Source organism: Peromyscus eremicus, chromosome 7, assembly GCF_949786415.1.
Source record: "Peromyscus eremicus chromosome 7, PerEre_H2_v1, whole genome shotgun sequence".
Lineage (NCBI taxonomy): Eukaryota > Metazoa > Chordata > Mammalia > Rodentia > Cricetidae > Peromyscus > Peromyscus eremicus.
This window is the reverse complement of record NC_081422.1, coordinates 108,838,811-108,861,498: the sequence shown is the minus strand read 5'-3', so window position 1 is coordinate 108,861,498 and position 22,688 is coordinate 108,838,811. Positions and strand designations below refer to the sequence as shown.

The following is a 22,688-nucleotide window of genomic DNA, read 5'->3' as shown; positions in this document are numbered from 1 at the left end:
AAGACATTTTTAAAGTATCTAGGCTAGTTTAATTCAGCAGTCCCTTCCATAATCCAATGTCTCTCAGCAGCTGCCATTCTCTGTTCATTAGCACTCAAAAAAATTCAAAGTCAACAAAACACCATACAGGATTCAGATGCCCTGTGTATTTCCCATCTTTATGTGGCCTTTTTTTAATATTATTTTACTTCTCTTTAAAGACTTATTATTTTCAAACTATTTTTATGACAGTCTATACTCATTTTTTTCTCCTTTTTTTTAGCATCTAAGAACATTTTTAAACAGACTGTACCTTTTTAGATTTTTTTGTGTCTTGACCTGGCTTTATTAAGCACCTACTGTGTTCTCTGACCATGTGAGACAAATCTTAAACTGCTATGTCAGCTGTTGTGCAGCTCAGCTTATCACAGGGCACTGGTGGTTGGCTCCAGCCCACAGGCAGCAGCTAGGAGCCACATCTCTGTACACACCTGAGAGACTGCAGGACTAGGAATCCACATTTGTCTCCTTGTCCATAACTTTTCTTAGCTTTCTCATACCCTATGTTTCACTATTTGTGCCCCACATTGGGTGCCAAATGTAGTAAGATTTTTTGGAGATGCTAACTTCCAAATAATGACATGGAGACATTTTAACTATGAAAGGTTGGCCTTAGCTTAGGCTTGTTTCTGACTAGCTCTTATAACTTAAACAATTTCTATTAATTTATGTGCTGTCACATGGCTCGTGGCTTTTACCTCTCTTCCTACATGTCCTGCTTCCTCTGAATCTGGCTGGTGACTCTATCTTCTTCTTCTCAGCATTCTCTCTCTGCCTGGAAATCCCACCTATCTCTCCTGCCTAGGTATTGACCATTCAGTTTTTTATTACACCAATCACAGCAATACACCTTTACAGTGTACAGATATCCCATAACAAGTACTTTGTGACCTCCTCAGACCTGTCCTTGAGAGCTTCATTTTATATGACATTTGACTCCAAAGGGTGTGCTGACCGAGAATATCACCTGCATCCAAAATCTTCAGGTGTCTCTCTACCATTTGTGTTTATCCTTCCTCGACCTTTTCCTTCCAGCAAGCAGAGTACTGGAAGGATCTAGAAGCTAATGCATACCCAGTTACTTAACCAGTGACTGACAGTGTATGAGTGGGAATGCCCCAGCTCCTGTGTCTACTCCATGCATTTGAGAAGATTGAGCTAAAGAGTTCTACATGTCTGAGATGCAGCTGAATCATGGCTTGGATACTTACTCAGATCTTTGCATTTTCTTTCTGATTATTTTTTCTGAGGACATTTTCTTTACAAATCACCTAAAAAATTCCTTCAAATTCAAGGATTATATCTAAAGAAACTGATGTAAAACAGATGCTTAAAAATGTCATGAGAAGCAAACAGATGTTCGAGAGGGGTTTTCAGTAAACAGAAGCCACAACGTGATGGAAACTGTGAAGACACATCAGCAAAGGAACCAGGAGAAGGCCACGGAGATGGCTAGGTGGGTAAAAGTGCTTGCCTTGTGAGCCTAGCTACCTGAGTTCTATCCTGGATCCCATGGAGAAGAAAGAACCTGAAAGTTTTTCTCTGACCTCCACATGTGCCATGCTACACATGTGCTCTCCCCTAATAACATTAAAACAATAATAAAGTAATAATAATTTTTAAAGAGCTTAGGAGAAACGGGTAGGGAGAAAGCAGGAGAAGTATCCACAGCAGGAACCCAAGCAGGAAGCAGAGCCGATGTTGGATCCATGGTGCAAGAAGCATACACAGGACAGACGGATCCTGCCGCATCTCCCAGAGTGCTACTGTGCCCCAGGATAACTTCCTGTCTTCTGCATGGTCTGGCTGTGCAGCTGCAGAGACAGCTCTGTGTGCCTCTCACTCCTCTGTGCATCTTTTCCATAATTCCACTCCCCCAGCAACTCAAACAGAACTCTGTTATTTGACAAGAGTCCCATGTAACACCCCAATCATAAGTGCATTTACAGTGCTTGGGATAGTTCAGACTTTTTATAATTAATAAGTCCCTTCAGTTCCTTTTAATTTTGTTTTTATTATCAAAATTATAATGTGGTTTTCTATTTTATAACTTCTAGTTAATGTGGCCTCCCATTCTTCATTGTGTCGCTAATTTAATAACCAACAAAATCCTTTCTAATTCCTTAGTAAATGAATTTGTTCTGTGTAATTATTAAATGGAATACATTTCTTCAGTATAATATTTATTGTGCCTAAATTTAAAATTAAACATTTGTGATAACAACCTATAATAGGAAGTAGGAAGGGCAGGAAGTTTTTTGTTTTGATTTTTAATGTGTGATGCTGTGGCTTTGAATCTATTAAATGTTCTCATTAAGCCAGAGAGACTCCTTGTTTCCTAAGACCTGTGGGGTGCCATCTTCATACTCTGTAAATTTCACATTTTATAAACTTCTGCTCAGAACATCACTCTGGCTTATTTCATGGTCCACCACAGAAGAACATAACTTAATCAATTTTGTTATAAACTGAATGCAGTTACTCACTTTAGGATCGCTTGGAGTGGTTTGCAAAGCAAAAACAAAGGAAGAGCTCAGTGATCATGCTGCGTCCCGAGCACTTTAACTACCAGTTGAAACGCTTGGAGAAAAACGTGCAGTGTGGGGAGAAGGCTCTGCTGGTAAAGGCTCGTAGCATCAATCTGAGGACCTCACGTAAAGCTGGATGCAGTAGTGTGCATCTGTAACACCAGCACACTTGCAGGGAGAACAGAAGGGGAGACAGAGGAGTTCCCAGAAGCCTGTGAGCCAGATAGTCTTACTGGCATACCCCATGGCAAACAAGAAGATATCTGCATAAATGAAGATAAATGAGAACCAAAGTCTGAGATTATCCTCTGACCTCCACACACACACTACAGTATGCACATGCCCACATGAACACAGGGAGAGAAGGGTGTTGGGGAGGAGGAAGATTCAAAAGAGGAAGCAGACTTTTGGAATGGATTTTTCTCATAAAACTCTCAGCAAAAGGAACACAGTTTAGCTGGACATCAGGAAGGCACAAATGTTCATCCTATTAGAATAAACAAAACGACCATGCTTCTACCAGAAGGGATGTTGCTGACAGTTACTTTATCCTCAGAAAATATCTAACTTTTTTAATGTACCATAAAGAAAATCCCTTCATGACTTCAGAGGTAATTTCATGAAATACATGATCTAGAATAGATAATCTAAAGGATATGCTAAATTGAACATTAGAAGAGTTACATTTTTTAAAAAGAACATATTTGAATGAATTTAATATAGATGACCTCATTTGCTGAGCAACTAGCAAATAAAACTATCCATGTTAACAGTTTCCATAACATTGGCACATACTATTCCAATAATTATGTTAAAGAATATACAATCAGTGATGGCAATTCTGCCTCATTGAGAGTGTGTAAAGACTGCCTTAAATGTTAAATAAGTACCCTCAGCCTCACTCGGAGAGGAAATGCAAATTAAAACTACTAGTTTCCATGTCATCTGTTGGCAGAGAGTCAACAGTTTGTTAGCACACTCTGAGTGAACCCTGGCAAGTGGGCTTCTCACACATTTTGGAAATTCAGTAATTACAAGCTCATATGGAGGAGAATTTATCTGCAGAAATTACAGATGGACATACTTGTACCAAAATTTACTCATGGTAAAAATTATTTCTGCTGATGCTCATTAAATATACCCTTGTTTGTCATTGTGCAAGGCTGGAAATAGCCAACATTCACCGAAGAGTGAGTTATTTGATTAACTACAGTATATCCTCTAGAATACTGTCATAGTCTGGGTTGCTATTGCTGTGTTAAACTACCATTGAAAAGCAAATTAGGGAGGAAAGGGTTTATTTGGATTATACTTCCATAGCATAGTCCATCATTGAAGGAAGTCAGGGCAAGAACCTGGAGGCAGGAGCTGCTGCAGAGGCCATGGAGGAGTGCTGTTCACTGGCATGCTCCTCATGGCTTGCTCAGTCTTCTTTCTTATAGAATCCAGGACCACCAGCCCAGGGATGGCACCACTGAAAATGGGCGGGGCCTCCCCCATCAATCACTAATTAAGAAAATGCCTTACAGTTGGATCTTAATTTTCTCAATTGAGGTTCCCATCTCTCAAATGACTTTAGCCTGTGTCAAATTGATGTAAAGCTAGCCAGCACAAATACTATAGAACCATAAAAAGAGATGAAAAAGTCAATGTGGAAAGCTCTTGAGAATAAATGTTTAGGGGGGAAGAAATCAAGATGGACTGAAATGTTTAGAGCATGGAGAAAGAATGGAAAAAGAATACATTCACCGTACAAGAAGAACATTGAAAAATATAAAAGGAAAAAAATTAAAGCAATCATCTATCAGGATGAGGACGAGGAGAGCTGGGGAGCCAGCTTCCAATGTGGGAGGCAGAGCCTTTACCATGAACATATTTCTTCTTGCATAGAATTAAGTAAAAACAACATAAATGACAAGAAAGGCAATACAAAAAAAAAAAGGTCTGAAAAGGCTCATTTCCCATGTTTCCATCACTTCAGGGTAACAAATGCTGTAGCTCAGGGGTTGGTGTACAGCCACCTTCATGCCAGCCTACAGGGGACAGTTCCTATTCACCCACTAACAGCAAGTCAGGCTTCATGGAACACAGTCAACCATTCACTTACGGGTTGTCTGTGGCTGTTTCAGCTTCAGGGTACCAAAGTTGAGTGGGTGAACCATAAAGCCAACAAGGTCTAAATATTCACCACCTGGCCTTTTTCAGAAGTACTTGGTCAACCTCTGCTCTGGGCTCATATCAAGTCTGATCAAGTTATAAATGAATAAGCAAGGTTGTACAGACATACCTTAAAATATACATTCCTCAAATTGTATATATAACAGAGAGCTTCAGGGTTCTCACAACTAGAGTTTTGTTCAAATCAGGATCCAGAGTGGCTCAAGCCAGTGAGTATTTCTCATCTTGGCAAAGGTCCAAGGTCAAGAGTTGGTACGTGACCTGAGTTGGGCCAATCAGAGCTACAGAAACACAGCTGCCGCTGTCAGCGAGGCTAGGCATGCCTGAAGAAACAGAGCTCTAGCCTGGAGCGATACAGTCAGCACACTTGTGGGAAATGGTAGTGCCTGTGAGACTTAAGAAGTAGTCTGCTGAAATAACTTTGGAAAACGTGTTTCCCTAAAAAAAAAAAGCCCAAAAGGGGACATATGTGACAGTCCCACCCCTACCCCGCTGCTAATCTTTTGCCTCACATGCTAATTTCACAACTGTCTTCGGCCACAGCAGCTCTCTTACACTGCTGATGCAGTAGGGAGTTAAGTGTGTATTACTGCGTTCACCTGGGAAAACAGAGCTATTCTGGGTGTTTCAGAAATAAAGGCTTTAATACAGGAATGATTGCTTACATGAATGTCAGAAGACCACAGGGAACAAAGATTAGGGAAATTGCCGGCTGGAGTTCAGGGTCAGGGAGAGATACTGAACACTGCAGCCCTAAGGGCTGAAGGGGGGGGGGGGTGGTTCTCAAGAGTTCTCTGGAAATTGCTCGATTGTCAACAGTCTCCAGAAGCTCCCACAAACTCCTAAGCTGGTTCTCCCACTAGTCCTGATTAAGTCCAGACCTATGCATTTTTTTTATGGTGGAGGAGAAAAGTTTATTGTAGATAAAAGGGAGAGCATAGGGAGAGGAAGGGACACAGACATTTGGGAGAGTCTAGAGTGAACTTGACCAGACTGAGCTGGGCCATGTGGGGAGAGGGGAAGGGGAAGAGAGAGGGGAGAAGGGGGTAAGCAGGTACAGCAGCCAGGAGGCCAAAAGCACAAAAAGGGGGGCTCTGTGAATCTTAATCGGGTGCACTTTCCCGGGGCTTTGACACCTCCTCCTTGTCTCGTCTGTTCTCCAGGACTTCCGGCACTGACAAACTGTGTTGTAGAACCAGAGATAGGGACCCGGGAGGAGAAGGTCTCAGCTTCTCCTCCACAGGGCAAAGGAGACAGGGGGAGGTGCTGCACATGAGTTAAGGACGTGCAGTCCAGCACACACAGCAAAGGTACAAAGCCTCCAGGGTATCACTGAGCAACAGCGCCAGCAACCAGCAGCCACACAGGCTCATGTCATGGGAGAGAAAAGAGTTCTTAGACCTTTTTCTACTCACACCTCTTTTGTTCTAAAATATTTTTGAGTAATGATGTGTGTGTGTGTGTGTGTGTGTGTGTGTGTGTGTGTGTCTGTGTCTGTGTGTGTCTGTGTGTTACTATTGAGGGTCAACTTGTCAGGATCTAGCATCAGGTAAGAGACATACCTCTGGGCATGTCTGTGAGGGAGTTTATAGACTGGGTTATAGAGGTGCAGGAGGGCACACCTTAAATGTGGATGGTGGTACCATTCTGTAGTTGAGACCCAGACTGAATAAAGAGGGGAAAGTGAACTGGGCAGTGGCACCCATCAACACATCGGGCTCTGTCCCCTGACTGTGGGTACACTGTAGCATCCTTCGGTTCTGCTTCCTGACTATGGATGCCATGTGACTAGGTGCCTCATGCTCTGGCCGCCATACTTTCCCTACCACGCTGGATTGGACCTTAAACTGTGAACATATATGTATGCAAAGTGGCATTGTCAGAATTGATGATTCTAAAATCAAAATATTACCTGCTTTTCTGAAGTTGCTCACCTGGCATTTTGTCACAGCAATGAAAAAGTAACTAATTCGATATGTTTATAAAATAAGTATACAACTCAAACATTTGCTGGTAATAAATCATAAAAACGTATTCTAGAACAAATATACATACTTTTTACCACATGTTCAAGATTAAAGCAGGGACTGGAGTGGTAAATAACACACTACTTTTGCAGAAGATCCAAGTTCTGTTCCCAGTACCTGCTTTGGGTGTCTCACAACAGGTGGTAACTCTAACTCCTGGGGACGCAAGTGCCTTCTTCTGGCTCCTCATGCACCTGTACTCATGTGCACATACCTACACATAGACACACATACACACAGAAACTTTTTTAAATATTGAAAAAAAATAGGAGTGGAGGGATGGTTCAACTGTTAAAAGTACGTGCTGCTCTTGCAAAGGGCCTACGTTCTGTTCCCGGCAAGTACTCAGTGGCTCATAGTCACCTTGAACTTTAGTTCCAGAGAATCTGATGCCCTCTTCCGGCTTCCATAGGCACTGTGTCCACATGGTAGACTTAACAGGCAAGCAAAACACTCATGAATATAAAAGAAAATATAAGTCTTTAAAAAAAAAGATTAAAGCAAGTTTACATACTAGTGAGAAGAAAGTACTCCATTACTGCATATGAAATTATTCTCAGCTGAGTATATGATATGGCAGGATGTAGATCATCTTCAATATTTTTGAGTGTTGATTAATATTTTGATTTTAGAATCATCAATACTGACAATGCCACTTTGCATACATATATGACAGAAGTATGTTTAGAGTCATTTCTTAAATTCCTGGAAATTCTATCCTAATCTCAAGCCAGAATGATTTTTTATAAGTGAAACTCAACTCAGCAAACCAAACTGCAATCTGTAAAATCAAACATTCTAATGAAACCCAATCCAAAGACCTACTAACTTCATCCTACATGCTGGACAATGACTATAGTATGAAAGGCTTTGTTTTCCAAAATAAACTATTATGTTCTTACAAGAACAGAAAAAAATAATTGTGTATACAGAAAAACATGGTAAATCCTTACATGCAACCATCCTGAATCTGAGCCAAGGTGCTATAGGGAGTGATCATTGGCCTTGTGTGTCATAACAGGCTTCACAGTGAAGGGTACAAATTTGTGTGTTCAGAACCAAGGCTGTAGTAAATTCATATGACTCAACTTTGGCAATTGCAGCCAGAAACATCTTAGATTCATTATGGGTTTCATTTTGAATTAATTATATGTTGCTACATGCTCAGGAAGCTTCTACAGTTGCCACATTTTTCAGAGGCCCCATATTTAGTTACAAAACCCCATGTCACAGCCCACCATTTAAGAGGTTGTGGCTTGAGCTACTACCTCCAGGCTCTCTGTTACATTTAGCCAAATGCTTGCCTAATAAGTCTTCCTTCTTTGGAAGCCACGAGATAATGGACACAGAAGTGCAAACTTCCAGAAGAAAACACAAAACTGGTTGGCCTTTAGGTCCTGAAGTCTCAAACTGAATGGTGCCTTTGCTTCGACGGTAGCGAAGAAGGATAAAATAGGCTTGCAGTGGCTAGTTTGTCAATCTGGCACCACTGGGATCGCTGGGAAGAGCCCCTCCTCGAGGATTGTTGGCCTTTAGGACCTTGAGTGTTGTAATTGAGTGGGAAGAACAAACCGGGCAGGAGGCAGCACCGTTCTCTTATTTGGGGCCCTGGACGGTATTAGTTGAGGTATTAGTTGAGCACTGAGCACGCAGTGCACATCTCTCTCTGTTCTTTTTTTTTTTTTTTTTTTTTTTTTTTTTGGTTTTTCGAGACAGGGTTTCTCTTGTGTAGCTTTGCGCCTTTCCTGGAACTCGCTTTGGAGACCAGGCTGGCCTCGAACTCACAGAGATCCACCTGGCTCTGCCTCCCGAGTGCTGGGATTAAAGGCGTGCGCCACCACCGCCCGGCCCTCTCTCTGTTCTTGACTGTGGGTATGATGTGACTGGAGGCTCCGCACTCCTGCCTCTGTGGCTTCTCTACAGGAATAGACTGTAACTGGGAGTTGTACGCCTAAATAACCCTTCTCTCCCTTCAGTTGCTTGTTGTCAGGATCTCTTACCACAGCAAGAGAAATGAAACCAGGGCAGCGCTAATGCTGAACTCATCACGGTCTCATTCACAAGCGATTCCCAGGTAGCTTCGGCACGCAGCTCTCCACTCTGCAGATACCACTTGCCTCTGTTCTCTAAGGTTAAACCAATTGCTTCATGAAAATGTCTGGGGTGAGCTCTTAAACATAAGCTCTCACTCTTCCTCAAGACATCTTTCCCTTCATACTGGGTTTTAAGAGACTAGATCACAGCAGTTACTCTGTTCTTCTGCCACAAGGCTCAGCAAACTGGCCTGCACGAGTGCTTGTGCTGATTGGGAAGGAGGCAGGCCCATTCCCTTGCTTGCTCTCTGTGGATGTTTTCCTGTTAGGATGACGGAGTTGATTCGAAGCACAAGGTAACAGTACCCACAAGGCTAACGGCGTTTACTCTGTAGGTCTTCACAGAAAAAGCTGCCCACCCCATTTCTATTAGATTATAAATTAGAGAGTATTATTCATTTTCATATCCCCTACAGTGCTTACATAGTGCCTTTGTGGTGTGGGTCATCACCTTCCACTCTTTCCCAGCCAGAGTTTTCCATTAAAGTTTTAGAAATGTCCCCTAATGGGAACGGCGATATATCAACTTGAGGAAGAGGACTGACTTTACCTAGTTGTAGAGGGTAGCTGTTCCAGCTTTTTGACCTTGAAGCACTGCCCCTAGTGAGGTAGCTGGTAACTGCCACGCCTACCTATGACCTGCCCCTGGGGCGTGGCCGAGACAGAAGCCCATAAGACCAGAGATCAATACAAGCTGGCCCTCTTGGCTCCTTGTGATCCTGGATGCTAGACTGCAGACCAAGTCAGAGTTCTCCAGAGAACCACGCTGGACTGCACCTCACCTCTCATGGATCCTGTGATAGATCCCTTTACTGGCTGTAAGTTAACCCCAAATAAACTTCCTTCTTGTTAATTCCCCCCATTACCTAGTCACTTTATTGATTTTGTATGTGTCACACAAACTAGAAACACGATTATTTAATAAATATCAATTACTAGGTGCCAAGCCCAGGGCTAGTGCCTTTGGATAGGAAGTAGCCCCCAGAATCATGTATTGAAAGTTTGGTCTCCAGCTGGTGGCACTATTGACAAGTGACTGCATCACAGCAGTGCTAACTTTATTAATGAGTTTGTATTGAAGGGATGATTGGAAGGTGGGGCCTAGTTGGAGGAAGTACGCCACTGTATTTATCTTTGAAGGGTGTGTCTTGTCTCCTTCCTCTCCTCCACCCACCCCTGCTTCCTGGCTGCTAGGAGGGAAGCTTTCTTTTGCCATGCCCTTCTACTTTGATGTTTTGCCATAGCCTAAAAGCAACGGAGCCAGTTGATCATAGACTAAGACCTGGGAAACATGATCCAAGAGATAGCCTTCCTCTTCTAAGTCAATTCCCTTGGGCATTTTGGCACAAAGGTGGAAACTGCCTAATACTGTGTGGGACCAGACAATAAAGGGACAGGTGAGGTCCCCATTCTGAATTCTAGATTCCTGTTTTAAAGCTGCATGGAACAATCTCACAGACTTGCAGAGCCACGTGGAACTTATGCTAACACCGCTCTGTTTAGTTTACAAGTGCACACAGGAGGCTTCGGTGACTTCCCTCAAGTCTCTTGACCTATTAGTAAAGCCCACCCTGAATTCAACTCTTGGGTCCTGACTCTTTGGTATGGCCCTTTCATATCTGAGGGCTGAGGCTAAAGTGCCAGCTTCCATCACACACAGTGTTTCCCCAAATACCTTCTGGTGAGGAGATACTTCACATTCTGTTAGCTAGCACGATGAGGAAAAGGGGTCCTGGGTACAGAGGTCCACTGTCCATATCTGAGCAATCCTGAAATAAATCCCTACTGTAGGACATTCCAAGGCATTCAGTATGGACTTGCTTAGCATCAATTTATTCTCACTAATACATAAAAACTGTGCATATAATGGGGTGTGGTGTGATTTTTTTAATATGTGTATACATTATGCAATATTAAATAAGGATAAACATATCTGTATCTCCATTTACCATTTCTTATAGTGAAAGCATTTGATTTGGTGCCTAGCTTTTTGAACTATGCAATGCAGAGCTGGTGTCATAGTCATACTGTGCAACAGCACACCAGGGCGTCTTATACTTATCTAACTTATCATCTGCGAATCAACCTCTCCTTTCCTCCCATCTGCCACACTCCATAGCCTCTGGCAACCCTCTGAATCATAAGGTTGATTTTTAATATTCCAAATTAGTGTTTTATAAAATTCTGTTTTCATTACTTTAAATTTATGTGTGGGTATGTGTACACGAATACAGGTGCCAGCAGAGGCCAGAGGCATTGGATCTCCTGGAGCCAAAGTTACAGGCGGTTGCGAGGCCCCTGAAATAGGTGCCTAGAACTAACTAGTCCTCTGCAAGAGCAGTGTGAGCTCTTAACTGCTGAGACATTCCTACAGCTGCAGCAGCTTTGTGAAATTTCACACAGTGAGGCTGGAGAGATGGCTCCACAGTTAAGAGCACAGCCTTCTCTTGCTAAGGTACCTGATACAGTTCCCAGCACCCACATGGTGGCTCATAACCATTCGTAACCCAGTTCCAGGGGACCTGATACCCTCTTCTGACCTGCTTGGGCACCAGGCATGCACATATACAGAAACAAAATACTCGTACACATAAATCTTTAAAAGTATTTTTTAATTAAGTTCCACACACAACTTATGATGCAGTACTTATCTTTCTGTGCCTGGCTTGTTTCCTTTAACATCCTCACCATCAGGTCTATCTATGTTTTGCAAATGATAGAATTCCATTCTTTTGTGGCAGATAATACTCTGGGGTGTATATGCTTATGTGTATATCCATGAGTTAATGGACACTTTTAGTTTCTTTTCAGTTGCTCTGATAAAACATCCTGGCAACAGCAACCAAGGAAGGATTTCTCTTAGCTCACAGAGGGTACAGTCCATCATGGCGGGGATATCAAGACAGCGGGAGCTTGAAGCAGCGGAGCACACTGCATCCTCAGTCAAGAAGCAAAGAGAGCAATGAAGGCTAGTGCCCTGCTCACTTCCTCCATTTTATACAGTCCAGGATCCCCAACTGGGGAATGTTCCTACCCACAGTTAAGACAGGTCTTGCCACATCAGTTAATCTGATCATGGACACTGTCAACAGCTAACCTTAATCTATGTATTCCTTACAGGGTTCCTGGAGCCTTGTCTCCTGGGTGATTCCAGATCCCATCAAACTGACAACTGTCACAATCACAGACACTTGGTTGTTTCTGTTTGGGGCCATCATGAATAATTGACATTGAACACAGGAGTGCCCCTGTCTCTTCAATATGCTGACTTAATTTCCTTTGGATATAGGCCCAGGGCTGTGTACTCAATCACATGATGGTTTAGGGTCTAGGTTTCTGAGGAACTGCCGTGATGGTTTCCATGACTGAACTAATTTCATATCACCAATACTGTCCAGGGATTCCCTCCTTTACTCCACATCTTCTCCATCCATTCTTGGTTTTTTTCTAAGTCTTTCTTACTGGGGTGAGGTAGTATAGGGCTCTGATTTGCATTTATCTGACTGATAGTGACCCTGAACTTCTTTCTCATACACCTAGTAACCACTAGCATGTTTTCTTTTTAAGAATCATCATTTAAGTCTATGGCCTACTTTCAGAACCAGGTTGTTTGACCATAAAAGGGGACAGTAAAGCATGTGGATGTGGCTGCCCAAGAACTCTACTCCTTGGACTGCCAATGAGTCTGTGGAACAAGCGCCCCTTAGGATATTCTTTAACTGACACAGTAGGGGTGGAAGGGTGTTTATGAGGTTTCCTGGTTGGCTTCCTCATTCTGAGGGAGCTCGCCACTCTTTAGTCTCACTCATCTGTTAGCCACAGCTGCATAAGAAATAACCCCAAGTCTTAGAAGCTTAGGAATATGATTATTATTTTATAGCTCTTGAGCTTAGGAATCTGTGTGCAGCTGTGGAAAGCCTGTGTCTCTGTGTCTCTCTGCACTGCGCTCAGGTGATGAGAACCCAGTATCTGCTCTCAGGCTCACACTAGTTGGCTGGCCTCAGGGCCTGTTTGTTGCTGGCCAGAGACAACAGTTCCCTGTCACATGGTGTTCCTTGTGTATGTGTGTGCAGAGGTGTTGGGGGGAAATGCAGGTTTTATTTGATACAAGTGATCTCCAGGCTGAAGAAACAGAACCACATTCAGATGGGTCAGGAGAGTTCTTTTCTGATCTTTAGGAAGTTGAGCCTCCTTACCCTCTGCCTGCATAAGGCAGTGGTCCTACTGTTACTATTAGTAACCAGCACAGAGTGACCGACCGCTCCCCTTTGCACCCGGCACTGCTTCGAGTTCTCTTCGTGTGTTGATTCTCTCTTTCTGAACAGCACCGTACTAGGAAGGGACACATAAACACCGAGGCATGGCGGTGAATGGACCTGAGGAGAATCGAGTTAGGATGGTGCCTGGTGCTGTCTTCAGAACCATCTCACACCATGGTATCTTGGCAGGAGGTTTAAGCCTGTGCGAACCCACAGCTCAGTTTTTCCCACTTTGCTTCACTCTCCTCTCTGGGGATTTGAGGCTACCAGACAGCCACCCTGGCAGACAGGACAATACAAGAGTCCCCTGGTATCCGTTATTATCAATTGCCTGCCCACCCTCTGGTGTGCTCTCTCCAGGGCAAAAGTGTTTATCTTACTGGCTTTATGTCTCTAGGAAGGGTGGAGCTCTATCTTAGACTTTTGTTGTTCCCGAGACATATTATAGACAATCTTTATTTTGTTTGCAGCCATGTCTGTGGTTTAGTTATATGATCTTTTCTTTTAATATTTATTTTATGTGTATATGTGTGTGCCTGGTATATGTATGCACCTTATGCATGCAGCACCCACATAGGTCAGAAGAGGGGTCAGATTCCCCTGGAACTGAAGTTGCAGACAGTCGTGAACTCTTATGTAGGTGCTGGGAACTGAACCTGGGTCCTCTGCAAGAGCATTAAGTACTCTTAACTGCTGAGCCATCTCTCCAGCTTCTTTCTGATGCTCTTTTTTTGGTATGACTTGGTCCCCTGATGCCAGACTTCTGGAAAAAGCATAGTCTACGCTCTCTCCTATGTTGTAGAGGTGCTCATGTCCAATCCAACCACTAAACTTGCTAAGGAAACTGGTGAAATCCAGCTGCCAAAACAAAGGTTCACTTTGCAGCTCAGCAAGGCCATGACAGGCATCTAAGGACCAGGAAGTTCATGTATACAGTGACTCACACACACAAACTTCCTGAACAGGCTGGAAGTCATTTTTCTACATTGACAGGCTGTAAATCCAGAGCATGCAATATCCGACTGCTTCTAAGGCCTGGGAGTAAGAAACCTGTGGACTCTCATAAGATCTACTAATGTGCTCTTACTGGTCCCCTCTCAAAGCACCTTCCACATTACAGACCCAGGAGTCTTAAAGCACACACTTGATCAACTTACTCATCTTAAACACACTCTACATCCAACTTCAAACCCTTATGGTCTCCTAATACTCTCAAGTTAAAACAATGCAAAATCTTCCTCTGAGCATGCCCTTGGCCGACTTGTTCTACAATCTGTGCAGCAGCCATGCTGGCTTTTGCTGGGTTCCTTTTATTCTCCCAGCACCACAGGGCCTTTGCTTCTCTGGGTAGATCTCTTTCCTTTCTTCCTCTATCTATTCATCCTTATCCCCAGTGCTGCATCCTTGGGTTATAGTTCCCCATGTCAATCAACCCTCCCTGTACCGCTCCACTGGTGTTTACCACGATTTTGCACTACATGCTCAACACAATGGGTCGGCTGATACCACTTCCTGAGGCTGACTGATGTGGAGTGTGAGGACAGGACCCATGTCTCCCAGGCTTCCGGCTACTGCCCAGTGGGTCCTCATGCTTTTACAGGACTTCATTCATCTCTGCCACATCATGACCCTGCATTTCCTTATGTTCCTAAACAATGATCCATAGTGTTCTCAGATAAGCTTGTTTTACATTAACTAGCCCCACAAGTATGAGGACCTGAGTTTAAATTCCCAGAACCCATAAAAGGCTGGATATGATAGCAGGTACCTATAATTCCAGTGCTCCTGTGGTGAGATGGGGGGCGGGGGGACTGGAGAATTCCTAGAAGTTCAAAGGCCAGCTAACCTGGTGTACTGGGAGGACCAATATCCAAGCGTGTTATTTGACCTCCATACGTCACATATGCCACAGTACACATATACCCACTCTCACACACAAGGATTAAGATTGACTTTAAGAGTTAGAAAGGGTAGTCCCACACAGGTGACTTGTATTTTATAATTTATTATAATTGTTTTTACTCACTTTCAGACCAGGCCTCCAGCCATTAAACAGCCAAGAGGAAGCAGAAGATAACGTCAAACCCAACAGGGAACATCTGCAATAAGACAGAGAAATTCAGGCAGCCTAAAATAAAAGTCACGAGACAAATTCTGTTATTTTAGGTTGATAGAAGATTGGTTCATGCAACATGGGCAAAAAATAAATGCTGCCATTTTAATGTGCACTTTTCTGGCTCCAAGAAAGGGCATGTCACCTCTCTTTGTTAAAAAAAGGGTTGGTTAATATTCTACCATAAATCTAGATGTTTAATAAATGTTCGGTATGAAATTGGTGGTGAGGAAGTCTATTTCTGGAAAGTTTTTCATTCTTTCACTAATGAGAGCATTTATTTTTGTAAGGAAACCAGCAAATTTAGTCCCTTAGCTTTGGAGTGGCTGAACCTATCAGTTTCAAAGAACAACCTCAAATTAGGTACACTTGTTCATTTACCTAACCTCTGACAATGAGCAACGAAATGCAATTTGTATTTTGCGATTTTACAGGACTTAGGAAAATATTTACACACATTTTAAAAAAATCCAAAATAGTTGTGAATGTACATGAGACACCAATCAAATATTAACTGGCCCCTTTTTTTTAAAATAGCCTCTGAACCTGCTATGGGGGCTTGACCCAGCTCTGGCCTTTGTGCTTTTGGGTGTGGAGGGAATTAGTTGTGGAGGAAGCAGAAGGTATAAGCAAACCGCCTAGACAAGGAAAAGTTCGTATATAGGCGTCTTTGGTGGGTTAGTTTGTTAAAAGTGAGAATTGGGCAACAGTTAACATAGTCCAGAAGTTAATTTGGGGGGGAAAGTTAAGATGGAATGCGGGCAGGTGTAAAAATGAATTCCTGCAGTCAAAAGATTTAGCTGCAAAGAATTTCTTGGCAATTGAAAAACACAAGCAACAGGAAAAAAAATTTTTTTTTTTCGTCCGCCTCGCTACATCTTGCTGCACCTCGGACGAATTTGCCCTCTCCAAGATTTCAGCGCAGCCCAACAGGGACAAGAGCCGGGCCACCTAGGCACGTTCTGCTGAGCGGCTGGACCCACGCGCCCCGGGCCGCGCACCGCGCCTGCGCGCCCAGTCACGTGGCGGCGCTCCGCGCTGAGCGGGTTAAAAGTCACGGCCGCCCAGCACCAGGTCGGGTGGTCTCTCTGCGTCGCTTCAGCCGGCTGGAACGCGGGACCTTCTCCTGCTCCTCGGGTCGGGATCCACGCGGGGAAGCAAGCCGAACCTCTTGGCACCCTCCCTCAGGGCCCCGAACAGGCCGGCGCGCGAAACCGCGTCTTTCAACTGACAATGAAATCGTAGCCGCGGCCGGCGGCGAATCGGCGCGAGGCCGCGAAGGGGGGCGGGGGGAGGGCCCTTCCTCCGAAACCCCGCCCACGGCCCCGCTCGCGCTCCTATTGGCGCATGCCTCCATCCCGGCCCCTCCCCTTAACGGACCTGTCGCTCTGTGACAGGCGGAGGGGCCAGTTCCTGTTGGGCGAGGGGGCGGAGTTAAGGGTTGCTTGAGCTCCGCCTGGACTCCAGGGGGCTCCTCCCCCTTTGTGCTCCTCACGGCGGGGCGGGCGTGAGGGGGAATGTCATTGCCGCTCCGAGCCGCCGCTCCTCTGGCGCCCTCGTCCCGTCGGCTCTCGCCGCCGCCGCCGCCTCCTCAGCCGCACGGGGGACACGGATGGCTAGTGGGGCGCAGGGGCCTTCTGGGGTGAGACCGCGGCGGTCGCAGCCGCTGCCGAGGCGGAGACTCCGGATCGCCGCCGCCGCCTCCACCCCCAGTGTCCCGGCCTCGCGGTGCTGAGGGCGGGAGCGCGCCCAGCTCTTCCTCCGCCTCCTCCTCCTCCTCCTCGTTGTCGTCGTCGTCGCCCTCCTCCTCCTCCTCCTCCTCTGGGTCTCCGCCCAGCACCCCTCGCTCCAGGCGGCGGCGGCGGCCGCGGAGGACGAGCGAGACCCGCCGCCGGGGCACAACATGGCGGAGCCCTCGGCCCCGGAGAGCAAGCACAAGTCGTCCCTCAACTCGTCCCCGTGGAGCGGCCTCATGGCTCTGGGGAACAGCCGCCACGGGCACCACGGGCCCGGAGCCCAGAGCGCGTCCAGGGCGGCGGCGCCGCCGAAGCCGGGGCCCCCTGCGGGGCTGTCCGGGGGCTTGTCGCAGCCGGCCGGGTGGCAGTCGTTGCTCTCCTTCACCATCCTCTTCCTGGCCTGGCTGGCCGGCTTCAGCTCGCGCCTCTTCGCCGTCATCCGCTTCGAGAGCATCATCCACGAGTTCGACCCGTGGTGAGTGTGCCCGCCCTTCCCCCGCAGGCAGCCCGCCGTTCCCGGGGTTGTCCGGAGCCCCTCGGATTCCACCCGCTCGCACGCGGGCCGCCCCGGGCGCGCCCCCTGCCCGCTTGGCGAAGTTTGCCCGGGAGCGGAGCCTCGCTCCCCGGCCGCCGGCGTGGGCCGGCCCCGCGCGGCGTCTCTTGTCCGCCGCGCCTCGGCTGCCTCCCGGGGCCCCGTCCCCACGCCCTCTCCGCCGCAGCTTTGCGCCTTGTTGCATTTTATTTTCTCTCTCTCCTTCCTGCCATCCGGGCAGCCCGGGGATTGCCTTCTTTCTGGCCGCTGGGGGTGACTGGAATCCCTCGTCCGCTCAGTCTCGCAGTTTCTCGCTTTCCACTTGTATTTTCTCTCTCTTGGAGAGTGGAATGATAGAGGTTAGGGAAAAAAAAAAACACTCCCCCGAAAGCGAACGCAGTGCTAGCGGCTCGTGTTTTTCCCGCACCAGGTATTTTCAAGTCTCTTTTTCCCCCTAAGGCCCTTAAGTGCACTCAGCATGCCACAGTTTCCACAGTTGTATTGGGTTGCTTTTTCGAGCGAGATCGTTATTCTGTTAGCCGAACTCTCACCCTCGGTGTTAGCACAGTATCCGACAGCGTTGCAGGAGTTCCTTTATTGGTCGGTGTCTGCAGGAAGGTCTGTGGAGAAGAGAACAAACAGTACCAAGGTGCTGGGAGCTCTAGATGGTCGTGCCGAAGTTGCGCACACTGCATGGCACTGACCTGAAGGGTTTAGGGGATCACCCCACTCCGAACAGTTACCTAGACGGGAAGATTGCTTTAACTTTCTCCCCATTGGCCCAGCCTGAGTTGTGTTTTTCCACCTGAACAAGCCTCTTCAGTTTATTCGACTGGCTGCCCTATCAACCTTGAATTAATCTTACTTGTACTTAGATCTAATTAAACGGAGGGTATTTGTCTTACCATTTGAAATGCACAGAGAATCTTCTTAAGAGCAAATAAGTAGGTTGTAAATGAGTTTTTTTTGGGGGGGTTATATGTTAATTATTAGCTTTAAGTTGTGTTTTAAGAAGAATATTTATGCTGCAACATCTATTGAATACCAGAGGGGCCTACTCAAGGAAAATTCTGCTTAGAGAAACATTTACGGTGACAGCCTTCTGTGAGATGTTTTCGTCCCGTTTTAGAGGTTTCGATTTTCTTTTTCTAACATTAGTTTTGCCTTTAAAAATGACCATTATGTTATTTGGAATCACATATTGGTGTAGATTACATATAAACCTAAGACTATTTGTGAAGTATTACTAACTGGATAGAGTGTTCTTTTGAAACACTCAAGCAATTAGGTTAGAAATGAAATTGAGAAATGAAAGCTACTAGAATTTACTGAACAGTATGAAAGGAGAAAGTTGTGTCTTTTCAGATAAAGATAGCACAGGGTGGCTGGCTGACCAAACGTTTTGTGTATTTAAAAAAAAAAAAATTCCAGAGTAATTTTACAAACATTTCCAAAAAGTAACATTCTTATAAATGGAAGACTGTTAACTGCTTAAGGGTTACTCAGAAGCTGAAGTTAATGATTGTAGACAAATGCAAAACTAAACTAAATGATAAATGATGAGATGATACTTTTTTTGTCATTTTCACCTCTCTTTTGAAGGGGGGTTATAAGTTTGCATCAAGTCAGTCTCTAGTAAAACCACATAATATAATGAGAAGGTTTAGATTGCTTTATGAAGTAGATATGCTATTAAAAAAAATAAGAAAAAGTACCTTCAGTTTCAAAGCATAATTTGAGAACATAACTTTATTCTCATGAAAATCTATTTTGTTTCTATTCTATGTATGGAAACACATTTTCGATATTTTTGTCTTTTCATCTGAATCTGTTCCGTTTGAATTTTAATTCACATATACTGATCTGCAAGTGTCCACAGCTAAGGGCTACTAAACTTAGCTATTTCATCTACCTATGGTAGTGTTAATGTTTATTCTTAATGAAATGTTTATGCTCGCGATGTTAGAGCGTTCTAATTAGCAAGTAGATGGGGTAATAAAGGAATTGTCCCTGCACCTCCCTGCATGGAGACTTGTCTGTACGGATCTCATGAAAAGTCTAATTCACGTGACCTAATGAGAGAAATCAGGTTCCAACAAAAAGATTACTGTGTTCACTCTAGTTTTTCTTTGCATAGTTGTTAACGTTAGGCATGCCATTCATTCCTCCATCCCATAATCATTCTTGAAAAATTTTTACAAGGGAGCTTGTGTAGATTGCCTGTTGCCTGTCATTACTTTTGACTTTAAAAACAGTTTTTCTCCAAAGCTAGTAATAACCCTAGTGTCACATACTACCTTGTAAGTGGCTCAGATTACCACGCAGCAATGAGGGGAACCTTTGGTAATAGGAAATGTTCTTTCTGACCTGCCTCCTCCAGCCCCCTCCCCTTCCATTTCTGCATCCTTTCCATGCAAGGTTGTTTGATTATGAGCTGCTTCTATAGGTTTTACAGTAGCTCTTGAATTGTGTGAGACTTCGGGTAACTGCCTACAGTGACTTGTCACCAGGTTGTACTTATTTTTTAAATTTGTTACCCAAGTTAGAAAGCTTACCAACTGCTATAAGAGGTAGTATGTGAGGTTTTTTAATTAAGTGCCTTTTATGTTGAGAACTTAGCAGCATTTTGGGTTACAACCTCACCTTTTGGTGCTAGTGATTTCCTTCCTTCTCAGTTGAGTTGGTGAGATTCCAGGAAGCAGTTGAGACTGCTCTGTAGGTGCCAAACTTTGGCTGACCAACTAGTTTTAACAGCATCTGACTTTTATCTTTTTCTCTAAAATCTTAGTCCTTGCATAGTTTCGCTGTGATGATGAACAACTTGCATGTTCACATTAGCCAGACCCTTCCCTGTTAGCTTCTCACGGGTTGTGGTAGCTTTCTCCATTATCGATAAGTACTCTAGAAGGAGAGTCCCTTCCTTGCTCCTAACTTCACAGCTTTGGAGGGGCTTCCCTCTGGAGAGAATTTAAGAATTTAGAATTTAGAGCTTTAGGTTTTAGCTGCAGTTATCAAAAAGGCGGCAGAAACTGGGCACGCTTGTACCATTCTCTCATAGTAGATCTTGTCTACACACGTACCTTTTTCTGTTTTGTTAGGACAAAGTTTTAGAGGACAGGGAATGATTTTTTCCTTAGAAACTATGGTATAAATAGGTTAATTAGCACAGGCACATTTTCAAAGACGTGACAAGCCTTGGAAAGTAAGCTGTTTATGAGTGTTGGGGACTGCTTCCTGTCTTTTGAGGTCTCCCATGTTTTTCTTTACAGATGACAAAACCAAAAGAAAAGAAAAACTGTTGACCTCATTTCTGAAGAGTTTTAGAACACACAACTTCCCAGGTCATAGAGGCCCCCCCCCCCCCGCCCCCCGACTGTGGGGTCGTTAGCAGCAGCAGTCCCACCATTGATTTCATTGTAATCAACACTTTAGCTGGGAGCTTCTGGGATCATTCTGAGTTAGAAGCACATGTATGGGAAGTGCTTGAGTGGCTGGTTTTGATGGTGGCTTTGGACCTGCCCGGACTTGCAGTCACTGTAACCCTCTGGTGGTAGTCGTGAATTTCATGAAGCATATGATAGCTCCAAAGCAGTTAGAACCTGTCACCAAAGCCCTTGGAACTTTTCCTTGAGAATTTTCTTTTCTTTAGGGCCAAACTGGGTAGGACCGCAGGCCTCTCAATGTCGTGAGTGGTTGGCATGAAGACAATTAGTTGTCCACCAAGCATTAGAAACTAAAATTTCCCTTCTCTGGTTCTGAACCTATGGATGTGGAAGTAACTTGACAGCCTATCTCTGCCTAACCTCCAGTCTTTGTGCTGTTAAAGTGCTGAGTGTATAGAAAAAACATACTAAAATATTCTTCATTGTACTATCTTAATATTCACCAGTATACCTGTGTTCTCAGAAGTAACTTTCTATAAGGCTGATGTTACTTGAGTGACCAAGTCTCATTTTATTTTAGCTCTAAAACGAAATCATAGGGCACCACAATACTGCAGCTGCTCTGAGTTAGAAGCCTTCGAATTTCAGTAGATCTGCCTTCTTCTAAGTGATTGCGCTGTAAGTTTTCAACATACAGGAAAGTTGAATTTCAGAGTGAACATTCCTATCACTACTACATATGTTCTCCAATTGATACCTTTTACTTCACTTTTCAATGTCTATGGCTGTGCTTACACCCTTCTTCTGGGCTCTAGAATCTAGAGATTGCTGGTGCATTGTTCCTGTGATACAGATGCTACCCTGGTTCCTCTACTCCTTGATAAAGGAGAACTTTCTTTCCGTAACGCATTGGTTTTCTGTAAAACCTGAGCTCAGCATGTACAAATAACTGTTTCTGTATCTTCGCTTGGGATCTGATTCCATCCCTTTCAGGTTTGGTCAGTAATTTTACCTGAGTACACTGTAAGCCGGTGCATTAGCCGTGTCTGTTAAATGACTTGGCTTTGCTGAATCTGCTGTCTCAAGAGAAAGTATGAAGTAATTGAGCATTGGTTTATTAGACTTCACTTATGTAGAACTTCTAACTTCTTGAATTGTCTTATTGTTTAGCCTGTTGTCACTGCCATGTTTCATCCCAGTAATACAGAGCCTGAAAACATATACATCAACATTAAGGGGGCCAGATTTGGATCACCCTGCTGATCCTGATTGATGATACTTCTCATTTTTAAACCTTTTGCTCTTTCTGAGAAGGATTCTCTCCTCACCTTAACCTGTTTTTCTTCCTCCTCTCCCTTCTTCTGGCAAGGACTATGAAGCCCAAGCTGGCAGGTGGGATTACAAGTGTGTCCTGCCACACCCTGCTTCTCACTTTACCTACTTCTGGCCACGAATACTTTCCTAGGACTTAGAAATAGATAGAAATGGCAGTACATGGGAGAAAAGAAAAGAGCTCCATGTCTAGTAGAGTAAATGTTGGGAGAAATGGGACACTTGTCCCAGAAGCTCCTGTGTTTTGAGCAAATTTGTTAACTGGTGTTTGTAGGCTGACCAAAAGATCTAATCACGTTTTATAGTTTGTGTGTTTGGAAAAATGCTTTCTTTGTTTGAGACATCTGAACATTTTGGAATAGACCTTCAACATAAATTAATAAATTCCATTTATTCAAATTTATACCACTTGAAGACAAGCAAATCTGTGAATTATTGCATCTCCACTGACAGAAGTTAACCATATCA

The 22,688-nt window shown here is 44.4% G+C and overlaps 1 protein-coding gene and 1 long non-coding RNA gene across 3 annotated transcripts in view; one reads left to right on the top strand and one right to left on the bottom strand.

Moving 5' to 3' along the window:
• LOC131915500 (uncharacterized) overlaps positions 1-16,969 on the bottom strand; it is a 28,480-nt gene extending 11,511 nt beyond the window's left edge. For both annotated transcript variants that reach the window (XR_009380345.1, XR_009380344.1), the window contains exons 1-2: positions 16,618-16,969; positions 15,151-15,223 (exon numbers count right to left, since the gene is read on the bottom strand). This is a non-coding gene — a long non-coding RNA (uncharacterized LOC131915500). The remainder of the gene's footprint in view (positions 1-15,150; positions 15,224-16,617) is intronic.
• Positions 16,580-22,688, top strand: part of Stt3b (STT3 oligosaccharyltransferase complex catalytic subunit B) — a 78,650-nt gene continuing 72,541 nt past the window's right edge. Inside the window, exon 1 of the mRNA XM_059268827.1 lies at positions 16,580-17,448. Within this exon, the coding sequence (XP_059124810.1) occupies positions 17,141-17,448 (308 nt within the window). The 5' untranslated portion in view covers positions 16,580-17,140. The remainder of the gene's footprint in view (positions 17,449-22,688) is intronic.